General features: G+C 43.3%; 1 protein-coding gene across 1 annotated transcript in view; it reads left to right on the forward strand.

Moving 5' to 3' along the window:
• The window catches only part of PKD1L3 (polycystin 1 like 3, transient receptor potential channel interacting), a 95873-nt gene that overhangs the window by 20915 nt on the left and 47745 nt on the right, over positions 1-27213 (forward strand). The window contains 9 exon segments of the mRNA XM_039476673.2: positions 1686-1813; positions 1910-2036; positions 3354-3482; positions 4252-4483; positions 9031-9212; positions 12052-12282; positions 14447-14548; positions 21199-21377; positions 27048-27194. Of these exon segments, the coding sequence (XP_039332607.1) occupies positions 1686-1813; positions 1910-2036; positions 3354-3482; positions 4252-4483; positions 9031-9212; positions 12052-12282; positions 14447-14548; positions 21199-21377; positions 27048-27194 (1457 nt within the window).

Consider the following 27213-nt stretch of genomic DNA (forward strand, 5'->3'; position numbering starts at 1 on the left):
TAATCCCAGCTACTCAGGAGACTGAGGCAAGAGAATCAATTGAATAAGGGAGGCAGAGGTTGCAGAGAACTAAGATCATGCATTCTAGCCCAGGCGACAGAGTGAGACGTCACTGGGGGGGAAATGACTTTGGAAAGGGTTGGCATACAGCAAACACTCAATAACTCACGTTTGCTATTCACATGAAAAGACATTCAACATCATTGGTCATTAGGGAAATGCAAATCAAAACCAAAGTGAGAGACTACTTCACACTCAAAAAGACAGAAAATAACAAGTACTTGCAAGGACGCTGAGAACTTGCAACCCCATCCATTGTTAGATTGTAAAATGATGCAGCCACTTTGGAAAACAGTTTGGCAGTTACTTAAAACGTAAAAAATAGGCCGAGCATAGTGGCTCATGCATGGTGGCGTGCACCTGTAGTCCCAGCTACTCAGGAGGCTGAGGCAGGAGAATCGCTTGAACCCAGGAGGCGGGGGTTGCAGTGAGCCTAGACCTTGCCAGACCACTCTAGTCTGGGCAACAGAACGAGACTTCCTCTCAAAAAAAAAGTAAAAAATAAAATCTCCATGTAATCTAGCAATTCTCCTAGTGTCTACCCCAGAGAATTGAAAACATGTCCATACAAAAACTTGTACACTCATGTTTGTAGCAGCATGGTTTAATAGCTAAGTAGCCAAAAAGTGGTAACTACTCATATCTGTGATCTGATGGATGGCTAAATGGAACCTGGTCTATTCATACAATGGAATATTATTCAGCAACAAAAGGGAATGAAGTCTTGGTACATGCTCCAACATGAGCCTTGAAAACATGATGCCAAGTAAGAGAAGCCAAAACAAAAGACTGTTGTGAGGCGTTTATGTGAAATGTCCCAAAGAGGCAAATCTATAGACACAAAGTAGATTCTTGGATGCCTAGAGATAGAGGGACTAGGGATGTGGGAATGAAGAGTTACTGCTAATGGGTACCAGGTTTATTTTATTTTATGAGACAGAGTCTCATTCTGTCTCCCAGGCTAGAGTGCAGTGGCACAATCTTGGCTCAATGCAACCTCCATCTCCCAGGTTAAAGCTATTCTTCCGCCTCAGCCTCTCAAGTAGCTGAAACTACAGGTATGTGTCACCATGCCCAGCTAATTTTTTGTATTTTCAGTAGAGACAGGGTTTCACCATGTCAATCAGGTTGGTCTCAAACTTCTGACCTCAAGTGATCGAACGGCCTCGGCCTCCCAAAGTCCTGGGACTACCGGTATGAGCCACCACACCCAGTTACCAAGTTTCTTTTAGGGAGGTTGAATCCTAAAATTAGATTGTGGTGATGGTTGCATAACCCTGTGAATATACTAAAAAACATTGTTATATACTCTCAGCGGATGAATTGTATATAGGAAAGTCATCTCAATAAAGCTGTCATTTAAAAAAACTATCATGAGCCGGTCTAGGCTGATTATCTGACGGGGCAAAGGCATATTTCTTTGGTTAGCCCTCTTAGTTGTGTTCAAAGGATGGTAAGTCTTTAGCCAGGTTGCAGGTACTTTCTGCTGGGTTCCAAGGCCTTCTCTAAGGAATACCAGCCTTATTACACCACTGAAAATTCCCCTTCCAGTCCTCTCCAAAACATTTTACTGATACAAGACACTAAGGTTTTACAAGTCACATGCCGTTTTCCTCTCCATGCAGGTAGAAGACATGCTGGAAATGTCCTTGGTGGTGCTTGGGAATATTGGGGAAGCGTTTCTAGAGCAGAAGCAGCCTCCTGAGTCTTCCGTGACTTTGACCTCTTCCATTGCTTCTCTGCTACTGAGCAGGTTAACAGGGGAGGAGGGAAAGGGATGAGTTTCACTGTTTTTCACTCTCAGAGGCCATAGAAAAATTGACTTCCCTTTTAATTTGTTTCTCATTAGACAAAACCTATCAACTTTACCTCTGAGCTCTTACATGCTGGGTCACCCGGCCCCTGTGAGACTAGGCTTTCCATCGGCTTCAGCTTTGAAGGAGCTCTTGAATAAACACCCCGGAGTTAATGTCCAAGTGAGTGTGAAATTGATTGTGATCAGAATGAAAATGGGATCTTATGGCCACGTAGGCATTGGGGTGAAAGTAATGTACCATGAAATGTAAGCTGAACAGGGCAGATCAGATGAGAGAGTTTATGTGGCATTTGTTTTTATTTCATACTGGCAGGGATAGAGACCTCTTAAAAAATGATCCACTGTAGAAGTTGGGAGCATTAAGCAGATTTCTGGATTTAATTACATTTCTAGGTTCCGATTTGAATTGATCTCAACTCTGCAGTTTGTTTTTTGTTGTTGTTGTTTTGAGTCTCAATCTGTCACCCAGGCTGGCGTGCAGTGGCATGATCTCAGCTCACTGCAGTCTGCCTTCTGAGTTTAAGTGCTTCTCCTGCCCTAGCCTCCTGAGTAGCTGGGATTACAGGCGTGGCCTACCATACCCAGCTAATTTTTGTATTTTTAGTAGAGATGTGGTTTCACCATGTTGGCCAGGCTGGTCTCAAACTCCTGACCTCGGATGATCCACCTGCCTCAGCCTCCCATAGTGCTGGGATTACAGGTGTGAGCCACTGTACCCAGCCTCTGCACTATTTAAAAAAAAAAAATCTGGGACTATCTAAGTAATTATTGACTAAGTATACCAACCTACTCACAACAACGTATTTCTTTCAGCAATTATCTGACAAATACAGGTAGCATCGTTTCCTTATCCTGAAGAGCAAAATAGCTACTTCCTAGTAAAATAGAATCCTCCAGATACAAAGAAGAAAAGTAGTAATTCTGGGGGCTCCAGAATTTTTAATCTTTAATTAAATCTTTTTTTTAATCTTTAACTATTTCTCATAAAGGTTATAATATAGAATGTTGTTTATTAGTAGGGGCAACATTCCAACATTTACTTTAATACATGATATCCAGCTGGGCATGATGGCTCACGCCTGTAATCCCAACACTTTGGGAGGCTGAAGCAGGAGGATCCTTCAAGGCCAGGAGTTTGAGACCAGCCTGACCAGCATAAGGAAACCCCATCTCTACTAAAAATACAAACATTAGCCAGGCATGGTGGCACATGCCTGTAGTCCCAGCTACTTGCAAGGCTGAGGCAGGAGACTCACTTGAACCTGGGAGGCAGAGGTTGCAGTGAGCTGTGATCATGCCACTGTATTCCAGCCTGGTTGACAGAGTATGACTCTTTCTCTAAAAAAAAAAAAATTAGACATATACACACATATAAGTTTATATATACATATATATGATAGCTGATATCTTTCTACTTATTGGGGTCATATATAAACATTTCAGCAGTGGATAAAACTGGACTTTTCTTTGTCTCTAGGTAACAGGACTAGCTTTCAATCCCTTCAAGGATTTAGACAACAGAAATATTGTTGGAAGCATTGGAAGTGTGTTACTAAGCGCCAATCATAAATTGCTCCAAGTCCATGATTTAATGGAGGACATTGAGGTAACAACAGATTCTTAGGGAATAAAATAGAGAATGGGATATTCTAGAACAGGGTGGGAGGATGCAACAACTTAAAAAGAGTTATGTTAGAATGATGGCAGTGCCATTGTTTTGTTATTAACATCTTAGGAACTTTTACAGGGAGACATACCTTACCCTTAGAAAAAGTGTTTTAGAGAGCCGGACACAGTGGCTCATGCCTGTAATCCCAGCACTTTGGGAGGCTGAGGTGGGAAGATCACTTGAGGTCAGGAGTTTGAGACCAGCCTGGCAAACATGATGAAACCCTGTCTCTACTAAAAATACAAAAAATTAGCTGGGTGTGGTGGTGGGCACCTGTAATCCCAGCTACTCTGGAGGCTGAGGCGGGAGAATAGCTTGAATCTGGGAGGCAGAGGTTACGGTGAGCTTAGATCACGCCACTGCACTCTAGCCTGGGCAACAGAGTGACCCTTGATGTCAAAAATAATAACTGTTTTGGGTCTTGGTCTATGGACTTTTTAACCTCAGCGGTATCAGCTACTAACATCCAATGAGGAAGCCTTGGCTGAGACAGTGGCTCATGCCTATAATCCTAGCATTTGGGGAGGCTGGGGCAGTAGGATTGCTTGAGACCAGGAGTTCAAGATGAACCTGGCCAACGTAGCAAGACCCCATTTCAGGGGGAAAAAAAAAAAAAAGACCTAGGAAGTTTCCTTACTTTATCAATATAATGGATTTTGAAAGGCATCAATGAATGGACCATTGTAATGATTGTCTCTTATTCTAGATCATGCTCTGGAGAAATGTTAGCCTGGAAACCCATCCCACCAGCGTCAACATGAGCACAGATCACTTTACAATCACAGTGAATGTCACATCCTTGGAGAAATCCCTGATAGTGAGCATAGATCCTGACAGTCCCCTTTTAATGACGCTCTACCTGGGGTTCCAGTATCAGCCTAACTGCACTCACTTTCACCTGAACATCACTCTTCCAAAGGATAAGGTGTGGCAAAAAGGTAAAACCCAATCAGCTGTTAGAAACTTACCTTGTTTTTTGTTTTTTTGTTTTTGTTTTTTTTTTGCCTAGGTTGGAGTAGAGTGGCACCATCACTGTTCACTGCAGCCTCAAACTGTCCAAACTGTCAGGCTCAAGGGATCCTCCTGCCTTAGCCTCTTGAGTAGCTGGGACTACAAGTGCACACCACCACATTTAGCTAATTTTTTTAAAAGAACTTATGTAGAGATAGGATCTTGCCATGTTGCCTAAGCTGGTCTTGAACTCCTGGCTTCAAGCGGTCTTCCCGTCTCAGCCTCTCAGAGTGCTGGGATTACAAGCATGAGCTACTGTGCCTGGCCAGTAGCTCATGCCTGAGCTAGAATTTTTTTCTTGTTTTAAAAAATTTTTATTTTGAGATAATTGTAGATTCGCATGCAGTTGCAAGAAATAACAGAGACGGGCCAGGCCCAGTGGTTGACACGTGTAATCCTAGCACTTTGGGAGGCTGAGGTGGGTGGATCTCCTGAGGTTAGGAGTTCGAAGTTAGCCTGGTCAACAGGGTGAAAACCCCATCTCTGTTAAAAATACAAAAAATTAGCCGGGCCGTGGTGGCGGGCACCTGTAATACAGGCTACTTGAGGGCTAAGGCAGAAGAATTGCTTAAACCAGGTGTCCCCAAACTTTTTACACAGGGGGCCAGTTCACTGTCCCTCAGACTGTTGGAGGGCCACCACATACTGTGCTCCTCTCACTGACCACCAGTGAAAGAGGTGCCCCTTCCTGAAGTGCGGCGGAGGGGGGGGGGGGGCGGGGAGATAAATGGCCTCAGGGGGCTGTAGTTTGGGGATGCCTGGCTTAAACCCTGGAGGTGAAGGTTGTAGTGAGCCAAGATTGTGCCATTGTACTCCAGTGTGGGTGACAGAAGAAAAAAAACTGGACAGGCTGGGCGCGCCTTGGCTTAATGCCTGAAATCCTAGCACTTTGGGAGGGAGGGCCCAGTGGATCACCTGAGGTCAGGAGTTTGAGATTAGCCTGGCCAACATGGTAAAACCTCGTTTCTACTAAAAATACAAAAATAAGCTGGTGATGGTGGTGGATACCTGTAATCCTAGCTACTCGGGAGGCTGAGGCCCAAGAATCACTTGAACCTGGGAGGCAGAGTTTGCATTGAGCTGAGATGATGCTACTCCAGACCAGCCTGGGTGACAGAGACTCTGCCTCAAAAAGAAAAGAACAGCAGCAACGGCTTGTATACCTTTCATCCACCTCTGAATGGCAGCATCTTGCATAACTATAGTAAATCACAACCAGAAAATCATATTAATACACTGCACTGATTTTATGCAGATTTCAGCAGGTTTACAAGCACATTTCTGTATGTGTGTGTATTGAGTTCTGTGTGATTTTACCACATGTGTAGATACATGTGACCATGAAATGCATTTTTTTAAAAGATTATTGGATGGATGAGGATATATATGTGAGGAAGCAGATTTAGTAAGATGTTAATTGTAGAATCTAGTTGGTGTTTATATGATTATTCCCTGTAAAGTTCTTTCTGTATGGTTGAAGATTTTCATAATAAGTTGAGACCCACAGCAGAAGTAAGGTTCACAGCACCGTGGGTTACACGTACTTCACATTTATATATTGTAGATGAGTATATACAAAATACATCATACATATTTCAACTTTATTATTATTATTATTTTTGAGACAGAGTTTTGCTCTTGTTACCCAGGCTGGAGTGCAATGGCGTGATCTCAGCTCACCGCAACCTCTGCCTCCTGGGTTCAGGCAATTCTCCTGCCTCAGCCTCCTGAGTAGCTGGGATTACAGGTACGTGCCACCATGCCCAGCTAATTTTTTGTAATTTTAGTAGAGACGGGGTTTCACCGTGTTGTCCAGGATGGTCTCGATCTCTCGACCTTGTGATCCACCCGCCTCAGCCTCCCAAAGTGCAGGGATTACAGGCTTGAGCCACTGCGCCCAGCCTATTATTATTTTTTTAAAGATGGGGTTTCACCACATTGGTCAGGCTGGTCTTGAACTCCCGACCTCAGGTGATCAACCCGCCTTGGCCTCCAAAGTGCTTGGATTACAGGTGTGAGCCACCACACCGGGCCTATTTTTTTAATGCCTACAGCACCCAGTATTCCCAGGCAGTCTCCCATCCAAGTAATAAGCAGACCCGTCCCTGCTTAGCTTCCAGGATCAGGCACATTCAGGGTGGTACAGTCATAGACTTCAACTTTGTTTCTTATCTTAGATTTGAGGAAGAAAGGCCTGATGATACCTCAGTGAATGACTATACTGTAGTTTTTAAAAGTTACGAATTTCTGAGATATAACATTACAGTTAAAAATGTCTGGCCTGAGGCCGGGCGTGGTGGCTCAAGCCTGTAATCCCAGCACTTTGGGAGGCCGAGGCGGGTGGATCACGAGGTCGAGAGATCGAGACCATCCTGGTCAACATGGTGAAACCCCGTCTCTACTAAAAATACAAAAATTAGCTGGGCATGGTGGCGCATGCCTGTAATCCCAGCTACTCAGGAGGCTGAGGCAGGAGAATTGCCTGAACCCAGGAGGCGGAGGTTGCGGTGAGCCGAGATGGTGCCATTGCACTCCAGCCTGGGTAACAAGAGCGAAACTCCGTCTCAAAAAAAAAAAAAAATGTCTGGCCTGGTGTAGTGGCTCATGCCTATAATGCCAGCACTCTGAGAGGCCACAGCAGGAGGATCACTTAAAGCCAGGAGGTTGAGACCAGCCTGGGCAACGTAGCAAGACTGTCTCTACAAAAAAAAAATAAAAAAATAAAAAATAAATAAATAAATAAAATTTTTCAAAAAAAGCTGGGTGTAGGGATGTGCACCTGTAGACCCTAGCTACTTGGGAGGTTGAGGCAAGAGGATTGCTTGAGGCAAGGAGTGGAAAACTGCAGTGAATTTGGATCATACCACTGCACTCCAGCCTTGGTAACAGCAAGAAACTGTCTTGAAAATAAAAAATAAAAATTCCTGATATATATAAAAAGTGCTTAGATATATTTGATCAAAAACATGCTCTGTGGGTATCTACTTTAAATGTAATAGTGAAAAGTCTTAATGAGAGCTACACTTTTGTGTTTATTTTTACATTGGGAAAATTCCAAGTGGAGAAAGCATGCTACAGTCTCCCATCAGGACCACTTTTCTGTGTTGGAACAACTTTCTCTGGTTCGTACATGGGCCCCTCTCACACAGGAACAATCACTTTTCTTTCTTTTAGGCAAAGCCCCTGAGGCAGCAATGCTCACTACCAGGCTGCCCACTGCGGGGTTTGTGTGACTTTCCAACAGGCCCTTTCCCGATTCCAAAGGTGCGTTCGGTTTTGCTTTTGGTTTTGGTTTTGTTTTGAGATGGAGTCTCACTCTGTCCCCCAGGCAGGAGTGCAGTTGCATGGTCTCAGCTCCCTGCAGCCTGAGCCTCCCAGGTTCAAGTGATTCTCATGCCTCAGCCTCCCCAGCAGCTGGGACTGCAGGTGTATATGCCACCACACCTGGCTGATTTTCTGTGTTATTAGTAGAGACAGGGTTTTGCCATGTTGGCCACGCTGGTCTCCTGAGCTCAAGAGATCCTCCTGCCTTAGCCTCCCAAAGTCCTTGGATGACAAGTGTGAGCCACTGCGCCTGGCCATGCCCTCAGTTTTTCTTGCTGATCTTGGCAATGATATCTTGTCATTCAGAGTGGAAAGGGGCCTTTGAGAGCCTTTGTTTGAGAAATAGGACTCTTTGAAAGATGAGAAAGCTGAGGCCCAGAGAGACCAGGTGACTGGCCTTATCCCCTACCAGCCAGCTGGTGACAGAGCCAGGCCTGACCTCAGGTCCCTGGCGTGCCAACCTGGGCTTTGTTCCTGGAGCCACCCTATCCCTGCCTTTGCTTCACCCTGGGGTTTCTCTTGTTACATTAGTCTTCCATCTGCTAACAGGTGTGTGATCATTTCATTTTTGTAAACCTCATAATACATTCTAAATCATTAGACCTAAATGATCACATACCAAAAGAATGTCTTTTTTTTTTTTTTTTTTTTTGGAGACAAAATCTGTTGCCCAGGCTGAAGTAAAGTGGTGTGATTTCAACTCACTGCAACTTCTCCAAGTTCAAGCAATTTTCTTGGCTCAGCCTCCAGAGTAGCTGGGATTACAGGCCCAGGTCACCACACCCCACTAATTTTTGTATTTTTAGTGGATGTGGGGTTTTGCCACATTCACCAGGCTGGTCTCGAACTCCTGATCTCAAGTGATCCACCCACCTCGGCTTTCTGAAGTGCTGGGATTATAGGCGTGAGCCACGGTGCCTGGCCCAAGACGTAGCTCTTGAGCCTTGTCATGCCAGTGATTCCTTAGGAGCAAAGCAGTGACCCAGAGCCTGGGATTGTATCACTGGTCATTTTCATTCCAATCGCTTGTGACTCTAGGTTTATGATGGTCTCATTTGTAAAATATTAACAGTAGATCCTTTGGAAGAGAGGTTCTACTGGTGCTTTTGTCCTGTTTGATACACAAGTAAGTACTCTTCTTTGTTCTAAGATGAGGAGTACACGTGGGTGCTGACTCCAGAGCATCTACAGCACGGGATTGGCACCTACTATATAACAGCTGTGCTGAGCGAGAGCCAGGAGGGTGCTCAGCAGGTCTCGGTCGTCACAGCCGTCACTCAGTGTTATTACTGGGACAGCCACAACCGGACATGGAGCAGCAATGGATGCCAAGTAAGAAACTGAGCTGCTTCTGGGGCCTCTCTTCTGTGGCGGCCTTTAAACCCAATGCATCTGTTATCTCATTTGGGGCAGCCCAGCAAGAAAAATAATCAGGAGGTGTGAAGTGACTGCTTGGGCCTTGGGCAAGAGGAGGGTTGTGTGTGGTGGGCAGGGCAAGTGTGGCTTTTCTGAGCAGGAGCAGCTTTGTGCTTTATCTTTGTAGTTTCTTTCTCAAACAGTTCAGGGTAGACCTGACCATTGTGGTTAAAATAAAACAGTGTGTGGAAGCTGTAAAATTCTACAAGTCCTAAATAGGTCTGTGGGTGGGTAAAATGAAGCCTCTTGCTAAACAAAAGAGAACCTTCATAGCTCGAGAAAGAACTATGTTCTCAGATTCTTGTGCAATCCAGGCCAAATGAGGACAGGTTGTCACTTTTGTAATTAATCACCTTGTTCCTGGTGTCCAGCTGGTTTAAAACACCACTATTACGTTTGCACACTCGTGATTCTGTGAGATTATGCCTGATAAGGTCCTGGTTCGGTAGCTCAAAGAACGTGATGAAGGTCTTGCAAAGCATGAAGCTGTCCTAAAAAGAGCTGAGAAAGTGCCATCTAGATTGGGAAGAGAAGGAAAGAGATTTTTTTTTTTTTTTTTTTTTTTTTAGATAGGGTCTCACTGTGTTGCTCAAGCTGGAGTGCAGTGGCATGATCACGCCTTACTGCAGCCTCAACTTCCTGGGCTCAAAAGATCCTCCTGCCTCAGCCTCTCAAGTAGTGGGGATGAAAGGCATATGCTACCACACCTGGCTAATTTTTTGGACAGACAGGGTCTCAACATGTTGCCTACACTGGTCTTGAACATCTGGGCTCAGGCAATCCTCCCACCAGCACTTTGGGTGGCCAGAAAGAGGATATTTAGGAAGGAGTCTGTACCATTCATAGACTCAGGCAGTCATAGCTGGACAATGGCTATCAAGCAAATGTATAAACAGGGCTTGTTAAAAAGGAGATTCTGATACAGTAGCTCTGGTCAGGCCCTGAGTCTTTCTAACAAGCTCCCAGCTGATGCCAGTGTTGGTTGTTAGGGAAACCATACTTTGAGAAGCTTGAGAGCTTTTCCCCTCCCACAGCACAGACCCATTGATTGCAGAAGGCATCAGGTATTTCCCACCTCCTTGAAGCACTCTGAAGTGCTTGGACCCCATGAAAGGAATTGAGCTGCCCCAAGAGTTTTTTTTCTTTTTTGAGACGGAGTTTGGTTCTTGTTTCCCAGATCCTGGAGAACATTGGCAGGATCTCACAGGTTCAAGGAATTGTGCTGCCTCAGCCTCCCAAGTAGCAACAATTACAGGCACCTGCCACCACATCCAGCTAATTTTTTGTATTTTTAGCAAAGACAGGGTTTCACCATGTCGGCCAGGGTGATCTCAAACTGCTGACCTCAGGTGATCTGCCCGCTTCAGCCTCCCAAAGTGCTGGGCTTAAAGGCAGCAGCCACCACGCCTGGCCAAGAGTTCTAAGGGCCGACTATATTGGGCCTCCAGGACTTAACTGTGTGCACTGGAAATAAATACGTAGTCATGACAGTACTTTAGGTTTTTCATCCATGAAACCAAACATAGAATTGGTAACTTCCATGTAATCACCTTCTGACATTTTTTTTAAATATTAGGAAGTAATGTTCCAACATACGGAAAGTCATAAATAATATAAAAAACATTGAATGCACATTCAACTTTATTAAAGTTCGTATTTTCCGCAGCTTCAGATTATCTTTAAAAATTTCAGGAATAATTGAAGCCCTTTGTGTAGCCCTCTCTAATCTCCAACCTTCCTTCCCTTCCACCAAAGTGTAACTACTGGCCTGAATTTGTGTGGGTGTTCATTCTTTCAGCAAGCATTTATTGCATATCTTCTACATGTCATGCCCAAGTCTAGGAACTAGAGATAAAGCAGTGAACAAGACAATATCCTCATGAACTTATGATTCTAAAGAGGGAAACAGACAATGAATAGATAAGTCTTTTGCATGCTTCTTAGGCTTTGCGTAAATAGCACTATACTGTACATATCTCTTTAATGTGTTTTATTTACTCAGCATTTATCTGTGTTGATATATCTTTTCATTCATTTTTTACATTTTTATTTATTTTTGAAGATGGAGTTTTGCTCTGTCACCCAGGCTGGAATGCAGTGGTATGATCTCAGCTCACTGCAAACTCTGCCTCCTGGATTCAAGTAATTCTCCTGCCTCAGCCTCCCAAATAGCTAGGACTACAGGCATGCACCACCACACCTGGCTAATTTTTATATTTTAGGTAGACATAGGGTTTTGCCATGTTGTCCAGGCTGGTCTCGAACTCAGCCTCAGGGAATCCACCTGCCTCAGCCTCCCAAAGTGCTGAGATTACAGGTATGAGCCACCACACCTGGCTAATTCATTCATTTTTAACTGCTGTATAGAATTCTATTAGTTTGCGTTTGCCTATTTACGTATTTATTAATTTGTATGTCCTGTTATTGAACATGTTAGTTTCTTCCTGTTTTTGGTAATTAAAAACAAGGGTGACAAAACATTTCTTTTAGTAGATCTTTATACACATGTGCAAAGTTCCCCTAGAACATATATACATTCAGAACTGGAATTGCAGGATTCAAAGGGTTGGTGCTTCTTCAGCTGTACTAGGTGTTGCTGAATTGCTTTCCACATTGGTTATACCAGTTTACGCCATGACCAGCAGTGAGTGAGAGATCCAAGCATCTCTTTCCATTTCTAAATTGCCAGTGTTTGTGTCTGGCTCATCCTTAGCACTCTATCCGACTACAGTCAACATCTTGATTCTAATTCCAGGTTGGGCCACAGAGCACAATTCTGAGGACACAGTGTCTCTGTAACCACCTGACCTTCTTTGCCAGCGATTTCCTCGTGGTGCCCAGGACTGTGAATGTTGAAGACACTATCATACTCTTCCTTCGTGTGACCAGCAATCCTGTTGGGGTGTCGCTGCTGGCCAGCCTTTTAGGATTCTACATGATCACAGTTGTGTGGGCCTGGAGAAAGGATCAAGCAGATATGCAGAAGGTAATGAGACGTGGAGTCCAACAGTTTCACCATGATACTGAGTATGTTAAATAATACGGGGAAAAAACATACCTTTGTCAAAAGAAGCCAGTGGTGCAATACTGAGAGCCATAGAAATTCAAGTGAAACTTTTCTTAAATTTACCTTCATGTCCACTGTCTCAAGACCTAAGAACTTTTTCTCTTTTTTTTTTTTTTTTTTTCTGGATCCAAGATTGGACCGTTGTGGGACTCATTTTAGACTAGGAATGAGCCAAAAGAAAACACCAGCTGGGTGCAGTGGCTCATGCCTGTAATCCCAGCAGTTTGGGAGGCCAGGGCAGGAGGATCACTTGAGCTCAGGAGTTCACGACCAGCCTGGGCACCATAGCAAGACTTTGTCTCTACTGAAAATTTGGAAAAAAAAAAATTAGCCTGGCATGGTGGTGCATCCTTGTAGTCTCAGCTACCTGGGTAGCTGAGGTGGGAAGATCACTTGAGCCCAGGATCTTGAGGCTGCAGTGAGCTATTGTTGTGCCACTTTACTCTAGCCTGGACAATAGAGACCCTGTCTCCAAAAAAACAAAAAAAGGAAAAGGAAACACCTAAAGAGCTTAACTACAGTCAAATGCAACTTTATCCTACTTTATACATTGGATATGAAAGTTATATGTAAGTTGGCAGGGCACACTGGCTCAACGACAGTAATCCCGGCACTTTGGGAGGCCACCTCAGGTAGATCACCTGAGGTCAGGAGTTGAAGACCAGCGTGGCCAACTTGGTGAAACCCTGTCATTACTAAAAATAGAAAAATTAGCCGGGTGTGGTGGAACATGCCTGTAATCCCAACTACTTGGAAGGCTGAGGCAGCAGAATTGCTTGAGCCCAGGAGAAGGAGGTTGCAGTGAGCCAAGATCGTGCCACTGCACTCCAGCCTGGCCAACAGAATGAGACTATGTCTCAAAAAAAGAAAGTAAGTTATATGTAAGTCAAATTATAACTTAATGTAACTGGCCAGGTAAAGTGGCTCACGCCTGTAATCCCAACACTTTGGGAGGTCAAGGCTGGTGGATCACTTGAGGTCAAGAGTTAAAGACCAGCCTGGCCAACATGGTGAAACCCCATCTTTACTAAAACTATAAAAATTAGCCAGACGTGATGGTGGGCACCTGTAATCCCAGCTACTTAGGAGGCTGAGGTCGGGGGATCACTTGTACCAGAGAGGTAAATGTTGCAGTGAACGAAGAACACAACACTTGACTCCAGCCTGGTCAACATAGCAAGACTGTCTAAAAAAAAAAAAAAGTAAAAATGTAACGATAATATACAAGAAACCTATATGGAATCTTTATAAAAACAAAAACCTTTGCCGGGCACAGTGGCTCACGCCTGTAATCCCAGCACTTTGAGAGGCCGAGGTGGGCAGATCATCATGAGGTCAAGAAATTGAGACCATCCTGGCCAACATGGTGAAACCCCATCTCTACTAAAAATATAAAAATTAGCTGAGCTTGGTGGTGGGCACCTGTAATCCCAGCTACTCAGGAGGCTGAGGCAGAGAACCACTTGAACCCAGGAGTCGGAGGTTGCAGTGGCACAATCTTGGTTCACTTGCGCCACTGCACTCCAGCCTGGGCGACCAAGCAAGACTCCATCTAAAAATACCTTCTTTCCATGTGTATGTTCTTCCTATGTTTTCTTGCACTTGGAAATTCTAGAATACGCCAGGTGTTCATTTCTTGTTGCCTTGAGTTCAGGGTTGTCAGTGTCAGTAAACAAAAATTCAGACTACCTAGTTAAATTTGCATTTTAAACAAATAGTGTGTTTTTAGTGTAAGTATGTCCCAAATCATTGATAGTTTATCTGAAATGCAAATTTAGCTGGGCTTTCTCTGTTATGTGGTGACTGTACCTGAGTGGGAGGGAGGTGGGAGGATTTAGAGGCCCAAGACATGATCAGGTGATTGATTCTGTGACTATTTCACTTGAGAGGTGCAGGCCCGGAGGTTCAGGCCTCATCCCCACTTTAGTGGCTTAGGTCTGCTGGTGTCTGTCTGCTGACCACATGTCCGCCCTGCTTTCTCTAGGGCTGCCACACCTGTGGGCTGCCTCCTCTTGCTCCTCAGCTGGAGGCAGCTATACTAAGTGGAGGCCTCATAAGTTGCTTAGTTCTGCTTTTCTTGCAGGTGAAGGTTACTGTCCTGGCTGATAATGACCCCAGCGCTCAGTTTCACTACCTGATTCAGGTCTACACCGGATATAGAAGAAGGGCTGCTACAACAGCTAAGGTTAATGAGATAAATGTTCTTCCCTCATTGCGTCCTGTCTTCTGCCACAGGAGATACACTCTGAGTTGGTGATATCCTGGAAACCAATAGCACTTTAAGAGAGATCAGAGGCTGGGCATGATGGCTCATGCCTGTAATCCAAGAACTTTGAGAGGCCAAGGCAAGCAGAGTGTGAGGTCAGAAGTTCGAGACGAACCTGATGAACATGGTGAAACCTCATCTCTACTGAAAATACAAAAATTATCCAGGCATGGGAGTGAGCACTTGTAATCTCACCTACTCAGGAGGCTGAGGCAGGAGAATAGCTTGAACTCGGTAGGCAGAGCTCACAGTAAGCAGAGCTAGCTAGCAGTGAGCTGAGATAGGGCCACTGCATTCCAGCCTGAGTGACATAGCGAGACTCCATCTCAAAAAAAAAAAAAAAGATCAGAGATTGGTATTTTATAGTTCTTTTTTTTTTTCTTCTTTTTTATTGCATTTTAGGTTTGGGGGTACATTCGAAGAACATGCAAGATAGTTGCATAGGTACACACATGGCAGTGTGATTTGCTGCCTTCCTCTCCTTCACCTATATCTGGCATTTCTCCCCATGCTCTCTCTCCCCAACTCCCCACCCCCGACTGTCCCTCCCCCATTTCCCTCCAACAGACCCCGGTGGGTAGTGCTCCCCTCCCTGTGTCCATGTGTTCTCATTGTTCACCACCCGCCTATGAGTGAGAACATGTGGTGGTTGATTTTCTGCTCTTGTGTCAGTTTGCTGAGAATGATGGTTTCCAGGTTCATCCATGTCCCTACAAAGGACACAAACTCATCATTTTTGATGGCTGCATAATATTCCATGGTGTATATGTGCCCCATTTTCCCTGTCCAGTCTATCATCGATGGGCATTTGGGTTGGTTCCAGGTCCTTGCTATTGTAAACAGTGCTGCAATGAACATTCATGTGCATGTGTCCTTGTAGTAGAATGATTTATAATCCTTTGGACATATACCCAGTAATGGGATTGCTGGGTCAAATGGAATTTCTATTTCTAGGTTCTTAAGGAATTGTAACACTGTCTTCCACAATGGTTGAACTAATTTACACTCCCACCAACAGTGTAAAAGTGTTCCTATTTCTCTACATCCTCTTCAGCATCTGTCGTCTCTAGATGTTTTTAATGATCGCCATTCTAACTGGTGTGAGATGGTATCTCAATGTGGTTTTGATATGCATTTCTCTAATGACCAGTGATGATGAGCATTTTTTCATATGTTTGTTGGCCTCATGTATGTCTTCTTTTGTAAAGTATCTGCTCATATCCTTTGCCCACTTTTGAATAGGCTTGTTTGTTTTTTTTCTTGTAAATCTGTTTTAGTTCTTTATAAATTCTGGACCAGCCATTTGTCAGATGGTTAGACTGCAAAAATTTTTTTCCATTCTGTTGGTTGCCGATTGACTCTAATGACTGTTTCTTTTGCTGTGCAGAAGCTGTGGAGTTTGATTAGGTCCCATTTGTCTATTTTGGCTTTTGTTGCCAATGCTTTTGGTGTTTTGGTCATGAAGTCCTTGCCTATGCCTATGTCCTGAATGGCTTTGCCTAGATTTTCTTCTAGGGTTTTTATGGTGTTAGGTCTTATGTTTAAGTCTTTAATCCATCTGGAGTTAATTTTAGTGTAAGGTGTCAGGAAGGAATCCAGTTTCTGCTTTCTGCACATGGCTAGCCAGTTTTCCCAACACCATTTATGAAACAGGGAATCCTTTCCCCATTGCTTGTTTTTGTCAGGTTTGTCAAAGATCGGATGGTTGTAGATATGTTGTGTTGCCTCTGAGGCCTCTGTTCTGTTCCATTGGTCTATGTCTCTGTTTTGGTACCAGTACCATGCTGCTTTGATTACTGTAGCCTTGTAGTATAGTTTGAAGTCCGGTAGTGTGATGCCTCCCACTTTGTTCCTTTTGCTTAGAATCGACTTGGTTATGTGGGCTCTCTTTTGGTTCCATATGAAGTTTAAGGTGTGTTTTTCCAGTTCTTTGAAGAAGGTCATTGGTAGCTTGATGGGGATAGGGTTGAATCTGTAAATTACTTTGGGCAATATGGCCATTTTCACGATACTGATTCTTCCTAACCATCAACATGGAATGTTTCTCCATCTGTTTGTGTCCTCTCTTATTTCGTTGAGCAGTGGTTTGTAGTTCCCCTTGAAGAGGTCCTTTATGTTAGTTGTTAATTGTATTCCTGGGTATTTTATTCTCTTTGTAGCAATTGTGAATGGAAGTTCATTCTTGATTTGGCTCTCTTTAAGTCTGTTATTGGTGTATAGCAATGCTTGTGATTTTTGCGCATTGATTTTGTATCCTGAGACTTTGCTGAAGTTGCTTATCAGTTTCAGGAGATTTTGGGCTGAGACAATGGGGTCTTCTAGATGTAAAATCATGTCATCTGCAAAGAGAGACAATTTGACTTCCTCCTTTCCTATTTGAATACCCTGTATTTCTTTTTCTTGCCTGATTGCTCTGGCTAGAACTTCCAGTACTATATTCAATAGGAGTGGTGAGAGGGGCATCCTTGTCTAGTACCAGATTTCAAAGGGAATGCTTCCAGTTTTTGCCCAATCAGTATGATATTGGCTGTTGGTTTGTCATAAATAGCTTTTATTATTTTGAGATACGTTCTGTCAATACCTAGTTTATTGAGGGTTTTTAGCATAAAAGGCTGTTGAATTTTGTCAAAGACCTTCTCTGCATCAGTTGAGATAATCATGTGGTTTTTGTCTTTGGTTCTGTTTATGTGGTGAATTACGTTTATGGACTTGCGTATGTTGAACCAGCCTTGCATCCCCGGGATGAATCCTACTTGATCATGGTGGATAAGCTTTTTGATGTGCTGTTGCAATTGGCTTGCCAGTATTTTATTGAAGATTTTTGCATCTATGTTCATCATGGATATTGGCCTGAAGTTTTCTTTTCTTGTTAAGTCTCTGCCAGGTTTTGGTATCAGGATGATGTTGGTCTCATAAATGATTTGGGAAGGATTCCCTCTTTTTGGATTATTTGGAATAGTTTCAGAAGGAGTGGTACCAGCTCCTCTTTGTATGTCTGGTAGAATTTGGCTGTGAACCCATCTGGACCTGGGCTTTTTTTGGGTGGTAAGCTCTTATTTTGCTGCCTCAACTTCAGACCTTGTATTGGTCTATTCAGGGTTTTGACTTCTTCCTGGTTTAGGCTTTGGAGGAGGCAAGTGTCCAGGAATTGATCCATTTCTTCCAGGTTTACTAGTTGATGTGCATAGAGTTGTTTGTAATAATCTCTGATGATGGTTTGGATTTCTGTGGAATCTGTGGTGATATCCCCTTTATCGTTTTTTTATTGCATCTATTTGGTTATTCTCTCTTTTCTTTATTCATCTGGCTAGTGCTCTATTTTGTTGATCTTTTTGAAAAACCAGCTCCTGAATTTACTGATTTTTTTGAAGGTTTTTTTTGTGTCTATCTCCTTCAGTTCTGCTCTGATCTTAGTTATTTCTTGTCTTCTGTTAGGTTTTGAGGTTTTTTTATCTTTCTCCTCTAGCTCTTTCAATTTTGATGATAGGGTGTCAATTTTCAATCTCTCCTTGCTTCTCATGTGGGCACTTATTGCTATATATTTTCCTCTAGAGACTGCTTTAAATGTGTCCCAGAGATTCTGGTATGTTATTGTCTTCATTCTCTTTGGTTTTGAAGAACATCTTTATTTCTGCCTTCATTTCATTGTTTATCCAGTCAACATTCAAGAGCCAGTTGTTCAGTTTCCATGAAGCTGTGCAGTTCTGAGGTAGTTTCTGCATTCTGAGTTCTAACTTGATTGCATTGTGGTCTGAGAGACTGTTATGATTTCCATTCTTTTGCATTTATTTGCTGAGGAGTGATTTGCTTCCAATTACATGGTCAGTTTTAGAGTAGATGTGATGTGGTGCTGAGAAGAATGTATATTCTGTGGATTTGGGGTGGAGAGTTCTGTAAATGCCTATTAGGTGTGCTTGTTTCAGGTCTCAGTTCAAGTCCTGGATATCCTTGTTAATTTTCTGTCTTGTTGATCTGTCTAATACTGACAATGGGGTGTTAAAGTCTCCCACTATTATTGGGTGGAAGTCTAAGTCTCTTTGTAAGTCATTAAGAACTTGCCTTATGTATCTGGGTGCTCCTGTATTGGGTGCATATATATTTAGGATCATTAGCTCTTCTTGTTACATTGATCCTTTTACCATTGTGTAACGTCCTTTGTCTCTTTTGATCTTTGTTGCTTTAAAGTCTATTTTATCAGAGATGAGAATTGCAACTCCTGCTTTTTTTGCTCTCCATTTGCTTGGTAAATCTTCCTCCATTCCTTTATTTTGAGCCTTTGTGTATCCTTGCATGTGAAATGGGTTTCCTGGATACAGCACACTGATGGGTTTTGGCTTTTTATCCAATTTGCCAGTCTGTGTCTTTTGATTGGGGCTTTTAGTCCATTTACATTTAGGGTTAATATTGTTATGTGTGAATTTGATCCTGCCATTTTGATGCTAGCTGGCTGTTTTGCCCATTAGTTGATGCAGATTCTTGATTGTGTTGATGCTCTTTACCATTTGCTATGTTTTTGGAGTGGCTGATACTAGTTGTTCCTTTATATGTGTAGAGCCTCTTTCAGGAGCTCTTGTAAAGCAGGCCTGGTGGTGATGAAATCTCTGAATACTTGCTTGTTCACAAAGGATTTTATTTTTCCTTCACTTATGAAGCTTAGTTTGGCTGGATATGTGATTCTGGGTTGAAAGTTCTTTTCTTTAAGGATGTTGAATATTGGCCCCCACTCTCTTCTGGCTTATAGGGTTTCTGCTGAGAGATCTGCTGTGAGTCTGATGGGCTTCCCTTTGTGGGTAACCCGACCTTTCTCTCTGGCTGCCCTTAGCATTTTCTCCTTCATTTCAACCCTGGTGAATTTGATGATTATGTGCCTTGGGGTTGCTCTTCTTGAGAAATATCTTTGTGGTGTTCCCTGTGTTTCTTGGACTTGAATATTGGCCTGCCTTGCTAGGTTGGGGAAGTTTTCCTGGATAATATCCTGAAGAGTATTTTCCAGCTTGGATTCATTCTCTTCAGCACATTCAGGTACACCTATCAAACATAGATTAGGTCTTTTCACATAGTCCCACATTTCTTGGAGATTTTGTTCATTCCTTTTTACCCTTTTTTCTCTATTCTTGCCTTCTCGTTTTATTTCATTGAGTTGATCTTCAACCTCTGATATCCTTTCTTCTGCTTGGTCTATTCAGCTGTTGAAACTTGTGCATGCTTTGTGTAGTTCTCGTGTTGTGTTTTTCAGCTCCATCAATTCACTTATATTCCTCTCTATGTTGTCCATTCTCGTTAGCATTTCGTCAGATCTTTTTTCAAGGTTCTTAGTTTCTTTGCATTGGGTTAGAACATGTTCTTTTAGCTCACAGAAGTTTCTTATTACCCACCTTCTGAAGTCTGATTTTGTCATTTCATCACACTCCTTCTCCATCCAGCCTTGTTCCCTTGCTGGTGAGGAGTTGTGATCTCTTGTAGGAGGAGAGGTGTTCTGGTTTCGGGTGTTTTCATCCTTTTTGTGCTGGTTTCTTCCCATCTTTGTGGATTTATCCACCTGTTGTCTTTGTAGTTGCTGACTTTCAGATTGGGTCTCTGGGTGAACTTCCAGTTTGTGGATGATGAAGTTATTTGTTTCTTAGTTTTCCTTCTAATAATCTGGCCCCTCTGCTGTAGGACTGCTGACGTCCACTCCAGGCCCTGCTTGCCTGGGGATCACTTGCAGCAGCTGCAGAACAGTAAGGGTTGCTACCAGTTTCTTCTTCTGCTATCTTTGTCCCAGAAGGATACCCGCCAAATGTCAGTGTGTTCTCTCCTTTATGAGGTGATTCTTTGGACATAGGGGGTCAGGGAGCTGCTTGAGGAGACAGTCTGTCCTTTATTGGAGCTCAAATGCTGAGCTGTGAGCTCCGTTGTTCATTCAGAGTTGCTGGGCAGGTATGTTTAGGTCTGCTGCAGCAGAACTCATAAACTCCTTTTTCTTTTTTCCCAGGTGCTCTGTCCCCGGAGTTTAGGGCTTTATTTATGAGTTTCCATTGTGCTGCTGCCTTTTTTTTTTTTTTTCAGGACTGCCGTGCACAGTGAGGAGGCACCCTAGTCACTGTCTGCCTGCAGAGGCTTTGCTATAGTTGTATACTGTACATGTGGGCCAGGCACGGAAACTCCTGCCTGTAATTTCAACACTTTGGGATGCCAAGGCAGGCATGTCCCCAGAGGTCAGGAGTTTGAAACAAGCCTGGCCAACATGGCAAAACCCCTTCTCTACTAAAACTGCAGAAGTTAACTGAGGGTAATGGCCCATGCCTGTAATCCCAGCCACACAGGATGTTGAGGCATAAGGATGCCTTCAACTCTGGAGGTGGAGGTTGCAGTGAGGCAAGACTGCGCCACTGCACTCCAGTCTGGGTGACAGAGCAATATTTCGTCTCAGAAAAAAAAGACTGTACGTATGAAGAGCTCTCTGTGTTTAAGATCTGAAAGACTTAGTCTAAATACAGTTTTCTATGTCTTCATCTTTCTTCTTAGGGATAAACCCAAAGAATGATGTTAAAACTCGCTGTATTTTACCTTTCCCTGTCTCATTATAGGTTGTCATCACCCTCTACGGATCAGAAGGACGGAGTGAGCCCCATCACCTTTGTGACCCCCAGAAGACAGTCTTTGAACGAGGGGGCCTGGATGTCTTCCTTCTCACCACTCATTCCTCTCTAGGGGAACTGCACAGCCTTCGGCTCTGGCATGACAATTCTGGCCTCAGTCCTTCCTGGTGAGCACATGTATCATGTTGACTGTTGCTGTTTCTTTGTCCATCTAAAAGAGAAGAAAGCTTATCACCACAATAAATAACAGTAAATCTTTGAGCCAAATAGTAACAAATGACTGTTAGATTTATGTTCTCAAGCTGTCTACAAAGAATAAGCCCTGGAATGAAGCATGAGAAATTAACGATACAATTTCTTTGGAAGGTAGAATAATAGATGCTTTGTTTTCTCTAATTTTATTTGTTAAATGCCATGATTGTATGCAGCAAATAACACCAACGAAATATTGCCTGAAAGCGCCACAAATTAAAACCATTTCTAAATATGAAACACATCCTTAAAGACTAACTTTAGTCAACAGCTATCTACTGATAGGCAAACTTAAGAGCTTAAGGGCAGGGTGCAGCAATTCACACCTGTAATCCAATACTTTGGGAGGCTGAGGGAGGAAGATCACTTGAGGCCAGGAGTTTGAGAACAGCCTGAGCAACATAGGAAGACCCTGCCTCTACCGAAAAAAAAAAAAAAAAAAAAAAAAAAAATCAAAAAAATTCACCAGGCATGGTGGTATGCACCTATAGTCTCAGCTACTCAGGAGCCTGAAGTGGGAGGATCACTTGAGCCTAGGTGCATGTGAGCCAGTGGTGCATGTCTGCACCACTGCACACCAGCCTGGACAACAGCAAGACCCTGTCTTGGGGTGGGGGAAAAATGTCAAGATCTTAAAGAGAAAGAATAGAATTACCATGTGAGATGTGCCTGGGGAATTAGAGAAGTAAACAGATGACGATAAAGTCCTTGAACCTAACATGTGTTAGGTTTGAATGATTCAGCATCTTCCTTCAGCAGCACTCAGAATGAGGAGAGGTGTTAGAGAAAGTAGATGATACAGTTATTTAAGAATGAAGAGCCGGGCACGGTGGCTCAAGCCTGTAATCCTAGCACTTTGGGAGACCGAGGCGGGCGGATCACAAGGTCAAGAGATCGAGACCATCCTGGTCAACATGGTGAAACCCCGTCTCTACTAAAAATGCAAAAAAATTAGCTGGGCATGGTGGCGCGTGCCTGTAATCCCAGCTACTCAGGAGGCTGAGGCAGGAGAATTGCCTGAACCCAGGAGGCGGAGGTTGCGGTGAGCCGAGATCGCGCCATTGCACTCCAGCCTGGGTAACAAGAGCGAAATTCCGTCTCAAAAAAAAAAAAGAATGAAGATTACTGATTCCTTGGAGTTGGGGGAAAAAAAGAAAAATGGAGTGGAAGTCTTAAGGCTCAGGTCTTCAAAAGAATCTGTTGCTAAATGTTGCCCACCTGTAAAGAGCATACAGTCTGCTTACATTTATTAGCGAAATAAGTTTTTTTCCACTAGGCCAGTTAGACCAGCCACTGGGCCAGTAGAACCTAATAACTTCCTTGCTGCTTCCATTCTGTTCCAGTACGCACAAATCAGCTAGTAAACCATCCTTCCAGTTTTATTTGTAAAGGCGAATAATGTGTAGCAAGCACTTGAAAAGATGTGCAACATGGTTAGTCATCAGGAAATGAAAATGACAGAGCACAAGCCACCCATCAGAATGGCTTAAATTTAAAATGCTCACAAAAGGCCAGGTGCGGTGGCTCACATTTGTAATCCCAACAGTTTGGGAGGCCGAGGTGGGCAGATCACTTGAGGTCAGGAGTTCAAGACCAGGCTGATCAACATAGTGAAACACTGTCTCTACTAAAAATACAAAGATTAGCCTAGTGTGGTTGCACGGGCCTGTAATCCCAGCTACTTGGGAGGAAGAGGCATGAGAATTGCTTGAACCCAGGAGCCTGGAGGTAGCAGTGAGCAGAGACCATGCCAGTGCACTCCAGCCTGGGGAACAGGGTGAGACTCCATCTCAAAAAAAAAAAAAGGTATGCAGGCCAGGCACAGTGGCACATGCCTGTAATTCCAGCGCTTTGGGAGACTGAGGAGGACAGATTACCTGAGCCCAGGAGTTCAAGACCAGCCTGGGCAACATGGCGAAATCCCATTTCTGGAAAAAATACAAAAAAATATATATAGCCAGGCATGGTGTCACATGCCTGCAGGCCAAGATACCTGGGAGGCTGAGGTGGGAGGATCGCTGAGCCCAGTGGTGGAGGCTGCAGTGCAACACGATCACACTGCTGCTCTCCAGCCTGGGCAACAGTCTGAGACTCTGTCTTGAAAAAATAAAATAAGCCAGGTGCAGTGGCCTATGCCTGTAATCCCAGCACTTTGGGAGGCTGAGGAGGGTGGATCACAAGGTCAGGAGATCAAGACTACCCTGGCCAACATGGTGAAACCCCATCTCTACTAAAAATATAAAAATTAGCTGGGCATGGGGCCCACACCTGCAGTCCCAGCTACTCAGGAGGCTGAGGCAGGAGAATTGCTTGAACCCAGGAGACGGAGGTTGCATTCAGCCAGTATTGTACCACTGTACTCCAGCCTGGCAACAGAGCAAGACTCTGTCTCAGAAAAAATAAAAAAGTAAAAAATAAAGTATGTGTATAGGAGAAGGTCTAGAGTATATATAATAAATTATTATAGTTATCTCCAGGTAGTAGGATTATAAATTTTTAAAATTTTCTTCAGTGTACTTTTAGGTATATTGAAAAATTTTAATGATAGATGTTATTTCATAATCATAGCAAAATAATTTTGAAATTTAACTCTTTTAGAGAAAGCACCCCAAGAAATTTATACTGATGTAATATTTTCTACTTTTCTTGCAATTTCTTACCACTGTTTTATATCAATCCTAATTCTATATGTAGTATTTAACTATAATACTATTATTTTTTAGCTCACAGTGATTTCATGCCCCTCAAGGATAAAGATAATGTCTTATTAGTATTCTATTCTCAGCTAGTACAATGCCAGGATTATAGAGGGACTGAATAAACACTTGTTAGAATTAATAATTACAATTAATATTGTAACAATAAATATTTGTTACAGTTAAATTGTCAGGATTATGTGTCTCCTCTAGAGCTTCCTGTCAGGTATCATGGCTCTTTTTGTTTTGTTTTGTTTGAGACGGAGTCTTGTACTGTCACTCAGGCTGGGGTGCAGTGGTGCAATCTCAGCTCACTGCAACCTCTACCTCCCAAGTTGAAGCAATTCTCATGCCTCAGCCTCCCCAGTACCTGAGACTACAAGTGTGTGCCACCACACCCAGCTATTCGTTGTGTTTTAGTAGAGGTGAGGTTTTACCATGTTGGCCAGGCTGGTCTCAAACTCCTGTCCTCAAGCAACCCACCCACCTCAGTCTCCTGGAGTGCTGGGATTACAGGCATGAGTCATTGTGCCCAGCCCTTAAAGCTCTTTCGAAGGCATTCTCTAGGGTCCATTTGATTTTCTTTTCTTGTTTTTGTTTATTTTTTGAGGAAGGGTCTTCCCCTGTTGTCTAGACTGCAGTGAAGTGACATGATCATGGCTCGCTGCAGCTTCAACCTCCTGGGTTCAAATGATCCTCCCACATCAGCTCCCCAGTGAGCTGGGACTGCAGATGCCTGCCACGACACCTGGCTAATTTTTTTTTATATAGAGATGGAGTCTCTCTGTGTTTTCCAGGCCAGTCTCAAATTCATGGGCTCTAGCAATCCTATTTCTGCCTCCCAAAGTGCTGGGATTGCAGGTGTGAACCATTGCACCTGGCCTGTTTTTATTTTTTAGTGGCAAAAGTAACATCTGTGCTTTAATGCAGACAACTTGGAAAGCACAGAAAAGGGAAAGACTTTTTGTTTTTTTTTTTTTTTTAAGCAAAAGACAGCTTTTTTCCATAATCTTTCTGGTAATCATAGTGACTTTCCTAACACTCACATTAGACTCTCTACTTTTTCTTACATTTTAAAGAATATAAGAGTAAAAGTTAAAATTGATGCATAAAAAGCCTGGGACTAGAAAACGAATATTTTCTTCTGTATTGTGTTTTATTCTACTTTTATTATACTTAGCTTTTTTTTTTTTTTTTTTTTTCTTGTTTTCTGAGACAAGGTCTGGCTGCGTCACCCAGGATGGAGTGCAGTGGCACGATCACAGCTCACTGCAACCTCTGTCTCCCGGACTCAAGTGATCCTCCCACCTCAGCCTCCTAAGTAGCTGGGCCCATAGGTATGCACCACCATGCCTGGCTGATTTTTTTATTTTATAGAAATGAGGTTTTACCACATTGTCCAGGCTAGTCTCAAATTCCTTAGCACGAGCAATCCACTCATCTTGGCCCCCAAAATGCTGGGATTGCAGGCACAGGTCACCAACTCTGGCCCATACTTTGCTTTTAAACGACAGCTTTAAATATATGAAATGCACTGTCTAGTTGAATCGAATGCAGCTTAGTCACCTGTTGTTTCATAAACTGCTTCAATGAGACAGTCCCCAGAAATACCTTAGGTTTAAAGGAGTCTGTATTCCCAACACAGAAAATAACATTCAACTAAAATGAAGATTTTCACGAGAGCAATTTAAGCAGTTTCATGCCATTAAACACAGACCCTTGGAGAAAATAGCATCATTACAGTGAAGCAGGAGGTTTGCTGACTAGCTGTGAGATGAAGTCAGTAGGTTGAACAGTCAAGTGTCCGAGAGGACAAGTGTATGAGTGGGTGAAGTTAGCAGACAGGTTAGTGATAAAACACTGTGGCTGGGAAAGGGATGAAATCTCAGGGCCTTTGCCTAAGTGAAGTGGAAATGAGGCCAGACTAACTAGAGTGAGAAGTCATTGATGTAAACGTTAAAGACTGTGCCCCATTTGTACCCCAGATGATTAAAGAGAGGCAGATAGGAAATTTGAAAAGGTGGCAAGCCAGTGTCACATACAGGACAGAGAAAGGTTATAAAAAGTATACATACACTGGGCACAGTGGCTCTCACCTATCATCCCAGCACTTTGGAAGGCCAAGGCGGGTGGATAACGAGGTCAAGAGATCAAGATCCTCCTGGCTAACATGGTGAAACCCCATGTCTACCAAAATAAAAAATTAGCCGGGTGTAGTGACATGTGCCTGTACTGTAGGCAGGAGAATCGCTTGAACCCAGGAGGCAGAGGTTGCAGTGAGCCCAGATTGTACCACTACACTCCAGCCTGGGACACAGGGTGAGACTCTCTCAAAAAAAAAAAAAAAAAAAAAAAGTATATAGGTGAGAAATGTTTGAAGTCTGGTGTCTGATACATGAACTTCCTTAGAAGTTGGGAAGGAAAAGATAATATCTACTCTCATTTCTTTCTTTCTTTTTTTTTTTTTTTTTGAGTGAGGGTCTCACTGTCACTCAAGCTGGAATGCAGTGTTCCAATCTCAGCTCAATGCAGCCTTGACCTCCTGAGCTCAAATAATCCTTCCACCTTAGCCTCCCAAGTAGCTTAGGACTACGGGTGAACACTACCATGCCCAGCTAATTTTTGTATTTTTTTAGAGACGGGATTTTGCAATGTTGCCCAAGCTGGGCTCACACTGCTGAGCTCAAGCAATTCACCTGCCTCAGCTTCCCAAGGTACTGGGGTTATAGACGCACACCACGTCTGGCTTCTACTCTCCTTTCTTTCCTTAGTTCTTGCTTTGCAATGAAACAGTTCATTTACTTGGATAGTTACTAACGGTGCGATATTACACTACAAACAACTGATTCGAGCCCACCTCCCTAACATGACTGTCTTCATTTACTATAGGTATGTCACCCAGGTAATTGTCTGTGACATGGCAGTTAAGAGGAAATGGCATTTCCTGTGCAATTGCTGGCTGGCTGTGGACCTCGGAGACTGTGAGCTTGATCGGGTCTTCATACCAGTTTCACAGAGAGAGCTCTCTTCCTTTAGGTACTGTTGGAAAGTTACT

This window comes from Saimiri boliviensis, chromosome 1 (genome assembly GCF_048565385.1).
Source record: "Saimiri boliviensis isolate mSaiBol1 chromosome 1, mSaiBol1.pri, whole genome shotgun sequence".
NCBI lineage: Eukaryota > Metazoa > Chordata > Mammalia > Primates > Cebidae > Saimiri > Saimiri boliviensis.